This window comes from Geospiza fortis, unplaced genomic scaffold (assembly GCF_000277835.1).
Source record: "Geospiza fortis unplaced genomic scaffold, GeoFor_1.0 scaffold172, whole genome shotgun sequence".
Lineage (NCBI taxonomy): Eukaryota > Metazoa > Chordata > Aves > Passeriformes > Thraupidae > Geospiza > Geospiza fortis.
In genome coordinates, this window is record NW_005054309.1 from 4269887 (window position 1) to 4282171 (window position 12285).

Below are 12285 nucleotides of genomic sequence, written 5' to 3' on the forward strand. Positions count from 1 at the left end.
TGCAGCTGAGTCTGTGGTGATGCAGCAGTCTGGCTGTGTGGAACTGATTAGAGGAAGCTGGTAATTGATAGAGAAATTTAAATTTGGGATTGTTTCGTCTTCGTTTGGGATTTCTTTCAGTGGTTTGTTTTCAATAATCTGAGTTTACAATACATTTTAAATAGCTGCAACTAAAACTTCATTAGTCATTTCTGGAAGTTGTTCCACCTGGCCTTGTCAGTGTAAGAGATTTTTGTGGAAGTGTGAGCTCAGTAGTGCAAGGTGCTGAATGTCTGCTCTGGAGCCAGGCATTGACGCATGGGGTGCACCGGAGCTGTGCTCAGGGTATTGTTCTATTCAGTGTATTATGTGGTTATCAGTTTAAACCAAATGTGATGTTCTTGTATTTTTTTCAGTGGTGTAACTCTGAAGTTGGTAACTTGACTATTCTTACAAATATAAGTGTTCACACTCATCATCAAGCCACAGCAAACTAATCCTGGCTTTTAGGACAGATGATTTTGTGTTCTGAAGCATTAGTTCTTTTTTCTTATGATGATGTGATTGAACACTAATTAACACTTTGGAATTAAGAGGTTGAACACATACTGCTCCTAAATCATTCTTTGCCTGAATTTTATTATGTCATGGGGGGGTTTTTTTGCCCTTTTTCTCCATATTCACTGAGAAGGAGCTGTTGAAATTACAGATACAATAATGAGCAGAATATACAAGTTTTGGTTAGAATACAAAGTAAATTAAAAATGAAATATTTGTGCCAGGTAAGGAATCCAATCCTGACTTAAAATTTTGTCAGAACTTTTATGTACCAGGTTGTAACATTGGGAGTGTTTGCTTTGACTGTATTGAGTGAACTGTGGATCTGAATTTGGGTGTAGTACAGGAGCTGTGATTGCTTTCTCCTGATGAGCAGTTAGTTTTGTGGAACTCATACCTTGAAATCTTGTGTGCTTCTCCTCATCAGAAATATCCTTGGGAATCCCTCTGTGCTGATAAGCAGCAAGTCTGCGTTCAGTTCTGGGCTGGAGCAGGGCGGGATGGCTGGGTCTGGGCAGGAGGCCTGGAATTCCAGAGCTCTCACCTTGGCTACTCACTCCCCCGCCTGCCTCAGGCACCACTGGCTCTTTTTTTCTTAGCTTCGGTTGCTGCACCTGTGAAATGGAGACAATGCCTCCTCGCTGGAATGTTTTGCAAATTTTGTAGGTGGAGCTGAGAACCTTCAAAGTGAAAAATCTCTTTAAAGGAAAAGAAGTCTTTAAGGTATTTCAGTGTGTAGCTCCCTGAAGTGGATGGCCCAGCCTGGTCCCTTGCTGCCATCAAGAGGCACCTCAGGAGATCCCGTTCCCTGGTCCTGCAGTAACTGGGACCAAAGGGACACCAGCCTGCTGCTCAGAGGTGCTAAACTGCTCAGTTCTGCCCCACCTCTGGAGGAACTTGATCAGATATTTTGATATCTTGATTGCTTGGGATAAAGATACCGATTTAAAAAGCATAAAGAGACTGGTTTTTATTTACTGGTGGGGTTTTTTTTTTTTGTCCAGTAGACATTTGTAGTTACAGTATTGTCTGTTTTCACTAGAACAAGTTGAAATCATCACAGAAGGATAAAGTGCGTCAGTTTATGGTCTTCACACAATCTAGTGAAAAGACAGCAGTGAGTTGTCTGTCTCAAAATGACTGGAAGTTAGATGTTGCAACAGACAACTTTTTCCAAAATCCTGAACTTTATATACGAGAGAGTGTTAAAGGATCACTGGACAGAAAGAAGTTAGAACAACTATATAACAGATACAAAGGTGAGTACCCTGAATTTTAAAGCTTATTTCATACTTGTATAATTCTTATTTACAGTGTGTTGATGATGTTGTGCTCTTGTGCTGGGAAATCTTAACTGACTCTTTTAGCTTTTTTTTCTGTGCTAATAATAAAAATTGGAAGGGAAATATAGGTAGGTTTCTGCCTCATAGGGATTACATGCAGTTACTTTATTTGCTCTGGATGTATCTACATTTGTAGGACATTAGGGTCTGAGCTGGAACTGTGTGTGCAGTGAGTAATTGTGATGGTTAATGAGGATTTTAGGTAAGTCTCCTGAGGAAGGCACATCACACAGGACTTGATCCTGACAAAGGACAAGGTGGTTGCATACTAGGGATGGGTTCTACCTTAGTTTTTATTCAGCTTGTTCTTATCAGGTAGTTACAAAAAGAGTGTAAAAGAAAACAAAGTCCCTGTATCTGTTATATAGCCAGTGTTTAACTGATATCCTGTCACATAAAGGGGATTCAGTAGAGCAGAACAAATCCTGTGTTTTAGCACTTAATCTGAAAATGAGTGCTCTGTTTCCTTTCAGTTTTCCTATGTTTTATATGTATAATCCAAATACCATTTTTGTGAAGTCTGTGTTGGCTTGTGTTAGTAGATCTTTGTTAGTACAGTTGAAATGTGAGCATCTCACTTCCAGACCAGATGTTGATTCCGTTGTGGAAAGAGGCGTGGACCTGGCTGACTTGGAATCGCTAATGGAGCAGCATAACTTCCCCCTGGAGGTTACTGTGTCCAACCTCTGCATGCTGGAAATCTCCTGTGGGCCAGGAAATGCCTAAATCTGCTCTTGGGGGAGCTGTGGATGGGAGATTTGGGTGTTGGTACAACTTGGAAATGATCACTGAAGAAAGGCTTCTATGGGAACACAGCTCATCAGTCTGACCAAAGAGGCCAAAAATGGAGTGTGCTGGGGGGAGAGAACCACTGTGCTCTGTAGGGAATGAGTCAGAAGATCCTGCATATTATTAGGCAGAAAATAAATGTTTGTGGTGCTTTTGTCTCTCAATTAAAATAACATGATCTTCATTGTATGGGAGGCTTTATTGCAGTAACTGCCTCAATTGTTAAAGCTTAACCATTGGGAGCACTCATTTAATTTTGTTTTTAAAATACTCTCTTATAAGGCCAGATCCCAGAAATGGCTTCTTGAAAATGTTTCCCTGTCTTAAGTATACTTGCTGAACTAATTAGCTTTTTCAAATACCTTTTTCTTCATCCTTACTTTTATGTGCCCAAGATCCTCAAGATGAAAACAAGATTGGTATAGATGGAATTCAGCAGTTCTGTGATGACCTAGCCCTTGACCCAGCCAGCATCACCGTGCTCATCATCGCGTGGAAATTCCGGGCTGCAACACAGTGTGAATTCTCAAAGCTGGAATTCATGGATGGAATGACTGAGCTGGGGTAAGTGCTCACTGAGTGTTAGATGGTCACAGTGTGATCCAGTGTCCCGTTTTGGGGAGTTCTCAGTCTTGGTGTCTTTTCTGAGGTGTTTCAGAGCCCAGCATTTCTTGTCTGCCTCTGGAAAATGCAGCCTGGCCTTGGTTGTGTGAGGGTTGTGTGGTGGTTGGCACAGAGCTGCTCTAGCAGGTAGAGCAGGGATGTTGGGCACACCTGGGCTTTCTCTGCCTTGTGAGAGTGCAGGAGTCTTTATCACATTTTCCTAAAAATTTTGTGGATTCTAGAACCTGGTATGTCAGGTATATGTGCAAATGCAACATAAAGAAATAACAAATGAAATTCTTGTAGAGGTGCAGACTCATCAAAGGTTTCCTGAATTCTGTTTTGATAACCATATTGTGTTCTACAAACAGTTCATAGATTTTTGTTTAACTCACATTTTTATGGCAAAATGAATAATACATAAATATACAAACAAATGTGCTTTTTAAAAATGCAGATGTGACAGCATAGAAAAACTGAAGGCCCAGATTCCTAAAATGGAACAAGAATTAAAAGAGCCAGGAAGATTTAAGGATTTTTATCAATTTACATTCAACTTTGCAAAAAATCCAGGACAGAAAGGTTTAGGTATGTATTCTAATTCATAAGCTTTTGTTCATAAATATTGGAAAGTACTAATTAAAGCAGTAAATGAATGTATTATTGTGATCCAATGTATCTGAAAGATAATCACCCTTGGGATAAAATACATCTGTGTTTTGAAAGATAGATGTCAATTTAAGGTATTCAAATTGATTATTAATAAAGGCTACAGAATTTTATGGGAGAAGGTTTATTCATTCACTCAGAGTGAGTGCAGTTCTCAGTAAGCACAATGGATTATGTTCTTATATTAAAGACATAATTGCACCACTTAGAATTTGCAGCACTGAACAGATTAATTGAATTTTTACTTTTAGGATAAATTGAAGCTGTAAAACCATTTTCTGTGTAAGTACATTTGTACAATCCCTTGTAACACCAGAAATGCTTGCAAATGTCTTAGCAGGGTAGAATTGGAATGGTACAAATGGATTCCTGTGTTTTGGGCCTGATGGCTGCTGGTGCCTACCTAGAGTTTTTTTTCCCCTTACCTCACTGAAGGCTTTTTTGTCATTATTTCAGAGTTCACACATGGAGTATGGCTTTAGTTGATGTAACAGGTGGAGTGGAAAAATAACTTATTAAAAATAATTTCAGAACATCACAGTTTGGATGGAATTAAAGCAACAAACTGTAGCTCTGTCTATTCGAAACAACAAAAATGAGGGAATAAAAATTTCTTTCAAGCAGTGATGTTAAACAGCCAGGATGTACATTCATTTCTCTACAGTGAGATTTGGCTGTTAGCCATACCTAGCCTTTCATGATCCTGTAACTTCTTAAGTTAATTTTTCTGGTTTTGAGAAGTAATAAAACATGGAAAGGCTGGTAGGTTCTTCCTTGGCAGCTTGTGAATTTGCTCTTCTCAGTAATGAAAATGCTCTAAACTGGTTGCCACTGGACAGCTTTGCATTCCCAGGCTGTGTGAAGATGAGCTTTCTGCTTTAGTTTTACTGGCTTTTATGTACAGACCAACTTTTGGCTTAAAATGAGTATTGAAAAATAAGTAAATAAGCAAAAGCTCTATGTCCTTCTTTGACATCTGGCTATTATCTTGTGTGTTGTTTTCAGTGGATTGTGAATTTCATTGTATCCAAAGGAGCTAAAAGTGCTGCTAAACCATCTGAAAATACTTGTGTATGATTGTAGTCATTTCTGAATCATGCAAATAAATGAATAGGCTGATTTGTATTTCTTGTAGAAAATCATCATAAATTTTTTAGGCTGCTACAACAAGGAAAATGTGGACAGCAACTGAATTGTGGGATTAATTTCCCAGGAAAACTCATTCACTTGCTTTATTTCTCATTCATCATAAAGCTTCTTCCTGCATGTTAAGCTCTAGCAGTGGCAGACAGGTATAGTTTTCTGAGATCCATATAGCATATACATAGTGTAAGGTAGGTTTTTAAATTGCTTTTGTTTTAAAATCTGGGTCTGGAAGTCTTGAGCCTAAAGTCTGGATGCTTACCAGCCATTTTGGTGCTCATAAATACACAGTTCTAGGCATGAATTTACAACAGGGCAGAATAATTCTGGAAACCCTGGAGCAAAACAATACTGGGAGAAGTACAGAGCTGCAAAGTAAGTGCTGCTAGTTAGGCAATTAATTTTGGTGTGTCTAAATAACTGCTTGTAGGAACTTGCCAAATTGATTTTAATGTATATTGGCCTCTAATCTTGCAAACATTGTGCAGTAGTTCAGGCACAGTTCTGGAAATATATTTCCTCTGCATAATTCCTTACTACTGTGTAAGTAGGAGGGTGTCTGAAAAGTTCTTGTGATATTTGCATCTCATTGGAGAATACCCTGTAGCTGGTGATCATCTCAAACATTGTTTGCTTCTCTTGCATGTCTCTGGATAAAATTCAAAATGGAGGAATTTTGAGACTCTTATATTTGATCCAGGAGGATTTCACCGAGCATTTTCACACTTACAGAAACCTAAAATTATATCTTTACCTTCCAGTTTTGTTATTTCATATGATTTATTTTTAAAAATGTAGTTTGTCCCAAGGTATTATGTCATCATGCTTTACATGTTTGGACTCATACAGTGAGTTTGAGGTTGCAGCATCCTGAGATGTAGCTTTTAACAGCCTTTGCTTACCCACAAGCAATTACCTCAAAATTGTATAAAAATGTCAGAATGCACAGTTTGTTTATAGTGATTGTTTACAAACCACTCTAAAATGCAGTGATTTGATCACCTTGCCTTTTTGTATGCACACCATTAATGCAACACAAGTAAATAAAACTTAGTTTTTAATCTTTTTCCTTGAGGAACTGATCAACTTCCTCTGAAGTTTGTATCTATTAATTTTTAGAAAGACAGTAGTTGTAGTTGAAAGCTAGAATGCATGTTTTTGTACCTCTGTCTCTTGTTAAAGAGAGACTTTGAGCTTCTACAGTCTTGAATGAGTTGCCATTTTCAGATACAGCTGTATTTTCTGAGGAGTGGTGACTTCTGTGTAATTTGTCTCTGCTTCTTGCACTTTTGTCTGAAATCAAACCTCTTTGCAGCTTTACAGCAGAAAATCCTGCACAAATTTTATTCCGTGCTTTGGTCAGGAGATATTATAATGTGACTCTGCTGTTTGAGAACTTTTCAATATCAGATGCTCACCAATTCTGCAACTCCTCATCAGCTCCTGTTTTCCCTCCAGCAATGCAAATTTCATACTTTGTTTTGTTTGTGTTGGTTTCACCTCCAAGATCTACCTCCCTGGGTTCTTTTAAATATTTGGGCATCCTGGGGGAAGGAAGGGAGTGGAGCTCTTGGGTTATTGGTGTGGGTTTTTTTCTTCTTTTCCTGAGGTGTGCAGTTGATCCTGTGCCTTCTCCCCCTGCTTCCACAAGGGGATTGTTTATGTGCTAGACTGCCATAAGAGCTTTTATAAAAAAGAGGCCACTTACCTGGGCAGCCTTTTGGGGTCACTGTGTGACATCCTGTGGCAGAGGATACTGAATTTGGTAGTTCACAGTGAGTGGGGTTTGGTGCTGCAGCAATCCCCTGGTAACTCCTGGAAGTGCAGGTGACCCTGGGCGGAGTTGTGGGTTCCAAATCTCTTTATGTGCTCCCAAGCTCCTGTCTGCCCCTCCTGGCACTTCAGCCTTTGGCCCTCCCCAGGGCGGGGGGAGCTGCCTCTGTCCCTCCCCTCCAGCCAGACTATTCAGGGTTTTTTGGGAGCTGCTGCCCTGCTCAAGCTCTGACAGGCAGGGGGGCTGCTCTCAAATCTGTCAGGCCAGGCTTCACTCATTCCAAACAAGCAGGAATTTAACTGGAGGCTTGGAAAGAAGAACAAAAAAAGCCAACCCACCACAAAAAAAACACCCAACAAACAAAAGTAAAAAAAATCCCAAACCAAAACAGCCAAAAACTACCCCAAACCACTAACAAAAAAACCCCAAACAAAAGCAAAAACTCAACCAAAACACCACCATCAACAAATAAACCAGCTGTCTTCTGTCTGCTCAAGGACACTACCTAAAGATTCTCTTTCAAAAGGAAATCTTTACTACAGAAATGAGCACTTGACAAAAGTCTCATTACAAAGGCAGCACTTGTAATAAGGTTGCCTTATGAATGAAATCATTAAAAAATGAAAATGAAATCATTAGAGTTGGTTTTATCTTAATTGTACTTTGTACATTAAAAAAAAAAAGAAAGTCTCAGTACAAAATACTACAAATTTTAGTTTCAAGCCAATAGCATCTTTAACTGAAAATATTTTGCTGAATTTTAACTAAAGTATTGTTAGATTGCAAAAGGCATACGAAATGTCCTGGGGGGTTTTGGCTATGTTAGATATTAATATAGGCAATTTTCAGTTCTGTAAAATGTAAAATATGTGTGTAACACTTTATTTATGGTTGCCTTTTTGTAAAGGATCCATGAGTATATTTGCATGAGTTTAATCTTTTCACGTTTATGGATGCATGGTTCATCCTGGTGTTAGATACTTGTGGAGATTATATATTTGATATGTATATCTCTAAAAGTAATTATTTTAATATTACAGATTTAGAAATGGCCATTGCCTACTGGAATTTAGTACTTAATGGAAGATTTAAATTTCTAGACTTGTGGAACAAATTTTTGTTGGTAAGTTTAAACCTTTACCTAATCTGGACTGCAGTATTTTCAGAACTTGGAAGATAAACATGTTTAAGTTATTGAGTAGATGAAATAGACTGTCTTGACCTAAATCCCAGATACTCATAGAGTGTACAATAGAAATATGTTTTGGGGATATGGATGTGTTTGAGACAGTAAAAATGAATGTATAATAGGGTTTTAATTTATTTTTTTTAAATACAAATTTTCCACCTCTCCAAACAGGAACATCATAAAAGATCAATTCCTAAGGATACTTGGAACCTTCTTCTAGACTTTAGTACAATGATAGCAGATGACATGTCTAACTATGATGAGGAAGGTAAACATTGCCATTTTCCCTCATTAACTTCTGTGTTTTATGTTACATTTATTAATGTGTATCTGCTTTGACACAATCTCAAAAGCAGCTCCATTAGAGTATTTCTGGTGATCTGAAGTCCAGTTAGGACTGCTTTAATGCATGTTGTAATCATATCTGTTATTAATGTTTTAAAAAGAAATGCTGGAGCTTTCATGGAATCCATTTTCTTTTTTTTTGTTCTAAGCTCAGCCACAAATTCTTTCTTACTGAGACAACCTCAAATTCTTTCTTATTGAGACAAACCCTGCTATATGTCCATTTAAAACCCACAGATTCTCTATTGGTGCAGTTCTTGGCATCTTCATCCAAGTAACTGATCCATGGTTTGTGCAGCTCTGTGTAGGGTCCTTTGGTTACTGCATTTCATAGCTGAGAATGTTTTCAAGTCTGGTTGCTTCAGTTTATGTGAGCCTTGGACATGTTTTGACATAGAAGTGAAGCTGGCAGCACACAGGGGTTGCTGAACAGAACTCACTTCCTACTTGTAAACTTTTGTATTGATCTTTCCTCTTCAGTCCATGTGCAGCCAAGAACAGCTGATTGCCCTCAGCCCTTGGCAGCACATCAGTTCAGTGAGGGGGGAATCTAAACTTGGGATACCTCCAGAGCAGAAGACAGCAAACATCTCCAGCTTCATTTAGTAATTATGGACCATCCTCATTCCCTTGTCAGTTTTGAGTTAGGATTTTGGTCAGTTTTTTGTTTTTGTCTGGAAGATGACCCTTGAAAGTGATGTCTATTTAACTGGCTTTAAAGGAAGCAGAAATCTTTAATTGGCTCTTAAATTTCAAGAGGAAAATAAAATTATATTTTTTGCTTCAAACTCTGCCTAATTTAATACTGGAAAGCAAATATCTTGTCTGGATATGAAGCTTGTGAAAGAAGGCCTTGTTGAACCAAGTTCTTACATTCTGGTGTTTTCCTCTTTTAGGGGCATGGCCAGTTCTTATTGATGACTTTGTGGAATTTGCACGCCCTCAAATTGCTGGGACAAAAAGTACGACAGTGTAGCACTAAAGGACCCTTCTAGAGTGTACATAGTGTGTACAATACCTGAAATGGAAAATTGCACAGTCAATTTCTGCTGGCTGGACTGAACTGAAGATCAATCCTCACAATATGGCTGAGGGTTGAGACAAACCTTTAAGGATACATCTTGGACCATATCATATTTCATTCTTCTACTGGTGGTTTGGGCTTTTCTTCTAGTCTGGACCACTCTTGCCCGTTAAAATTCCAACACTGTGGATTTCATCATGGATTTATTTTTTGTTGGTGGATCACCCTAGTTTCATCTCCCATAAGTCCTAGAAGCTTTATTATTATTTTGAGGTTTCTGATTTCACATAAAGCACAACGCTGGTCATCATCAAACAACTGTTGTATGGCATCTGAATTATACAGATCAACATCAAAGCAATTTTTAAAAGAACCCTTAAATACACACTTGGGGCTAGTTGCAAAGACTGTACTGATAGCACTTCCTGCAAGAGTGATATATTTAAGTGTACTGGGTCCGAGTTTTTTCTTTTCTGGAAAAGTGCAGGTGTCGTCTGAGTTTTGAGTCTCTGGTCACAGCAGTGGCAGGAATGATCCAGGAGCCCCAGGGCTGTTCATTGGAGGTCTCTGGTGCCTGGCTGAGGTTTGGTGGCTCAGCTGCTGTGGGGACAGCTTGGGGACGACACAACTCGAGCACTTCCCCCGTGGGCCATGGCAGAGCCCGCAGTGGGCTGAGCTGTGTCCTCACAGAAGCCAGCGTTCTCTAGGTTACTCTCTAAGAAATCAGATTTCATTACAGTTTCGAAATGCTTATCTGTCTGTCAAAGAAAGGTTTTTCATTTCTGTGGAAATCAAACACTTGAATATACTGAATTTGTGTCTTAACTGTTTGCTACACAAGACAGTATTTTAAATTGAGACATGTGACTTTTATGGCTGAGGTGTGACAAAGCAAATGGCCCTGTTGTACAAGAAGCTGGTGAGGTTGATGTGAATCTGGGTTTTGAAACCATTATCCTGGTAAGTTAAATCTTCATAACATAGAGGTACTGCCATTATGGATGACACCCTTTTTTAAATTATTTTGCTGAGTTTTCCTTAAATTGACATATCACTGTGGTTGCCAAATACAGAAATTCAGTGTAAAGCTTTCCCAAACAAGCACGGATCCGATACAAACTACTACACTGGCTTTGTTTGTTTAAATTATTTTGTTGATCATCACTACTTCTGTCTTGCTGCATTTGACTAAATCGCTCCATTTGGATCAAAGCAGGTTTTATCAGATGCAATTCTTTAATAATACAAGAGCTCTTGAGCTGCTTTTATGGTCTTTTACTCCTCACTGAGTTACTTGGGAAGAGACCTGATAAATCCTGCTCTGGAAAACAAGCTGGAAAGAATGAGCTCCAGGAGAGGAGACAGACCATACTTACAAGTGAGAAGAGGGGGTTTAAGTCCATGCTCTAAATAGTGCCCTGATAAGGCAAGAATTATTCTTGAGATGAGTCATTGGTACTTGCACTAGACTGCAGCACGATTTTATGCAGATGCTAAAAGTATTTTAAAGAAAAATTGACTATTAAACAACTAAATTTTTTATTTGTACTCTGTGCAGTTGACCCTAAGGCTGGCTCCCCTTACAGCAGTGCCCTTTTGGCAAATCCAGTTGTGCATTTATTCCAAAAACACAGTTCCTCAAAAACATTGCAGACTTTCTCCAGCTACTGGAATTGGCTATGCCAAAAACTGTGTGTTTTGCTGCTTTCAGTATTTCCTTTCTCAGTTTTGTGTAAATAAAAATGGGGACTTGAAATTATGGGGTGGGTGGGGTGGAAAAAAAAAAAGCTCGACAAGGTTATCTCTGCGTGCTGTTTTCTGTCTTGAGGGTTTTGGTACTGTTTCAGATTGATTAGTTCAAGTATGCTGTGCTTGGAGAGGAGAACTGACTTGCTTTTCATCCCAATGCAGACTTGTCACTCAAAAAAGTCTGGGGTTGGGCAATGGCAAAATGCCGTGGTGTTTTAGAGACTCTTCCTTTTGAATGCAAGATCTTTCCAACAAAATAGTGTTGTCATCAGTTTGGTACTACATGCTTATAATTACTGTGTAATTATAAAGAAATACATAAAAACTTTGACTAATTATGTTGCAGAAAAGGGTTATTTGTGCTATCATGGCATCTTAAAAGTTTTTCAAAATGACTGAAGTTGAAAGAAACATTGATTTAACAGGGTGTTGTTCTAAAGACAAAATGCCTGGTTACAGGGAATATTTTGTACTGAAACGTGCTCGGATGTGGCCATGTGGTTTTTTCCTTTATAGATGTGTGGGGTTGTTTTTTGTTTTTTTGGTTTTTTTTTTTTAAGAATGCAGCCAGTTGCTTACTTGGATTGCTTTAATTCGTAAGTGCTTATGTCTTCAATTTGATGATCTCCCCGCAAATGGATTGATTTAATTTTGCCAAATGTCAAGGGAAAAAAAAATGAAGGCAAACATCAAGTTTGTAAACTGTTTTTATACATTAAAATATGTACAAAATTAGAAGTGCCCTGATATAAAACACTTAATCTTGAGATTATATTTAGTAAAAACCCATCATTTACATATCTCTGTAAGTTCAAAATGTAACTTCTTACAATCCCTCTCATTACCAACAGAGGCAATAAAGCTCCAGTGAAATTGCCATGACTGAGGTTTGTACTGCATTGTTTCAGTGTATTATTTGTAAAACTTATTTCTGGAATGTGCTTTTAGGGAGTGGGGGGAAAAAAGCATGGAATACGTGTGTTCTGAATAAATACAGTTCAGGGCAAGTCTTTCTCTTGGGTGGGAAAAAAGAAATCTAAAAACTGCCCCTCCACCTTGCCTGTTGCTTGTTGCCAGTGTTTACGAGTCCCACGTGGAGCTGATGCCCCAGCTTGTGGAG

At 38.6% G+C, this 12285-nt stretch overlaps 1 protein-coding gene across 1 annotated transcript; it reads left to right on the top strand.

The window, feature by feature from the left end:
• The first annotated feature begins 1012 nt into the window (after positions 1 to 1012).
• DCUN1D1 (defective in cullin neddylation 1 domain containing 1) lies at positions 1013 to 12048 on the top strand. The gene is made up of 6 exons (XM_005419005.3): positions 1013 to 1796; positions 3065 to 3233; positions 3730 to 3860; positions 7899 to 7981; positions 8219 to 8315; positions 9289 to 12048. Exons 1-6 carry the CDS (start codon positions 1622 to 1624, stop codon positions 9366 to 9368), a joined length of 735 nt encoding a protein of 244 aa, XP_005419062.1. The 5' UTR covers positions 1013 to 1621; the 3' UTR covers positions 9369 to 12048.
• Positions 12049 to 12285: the final 237 nt, after the last annotated feature.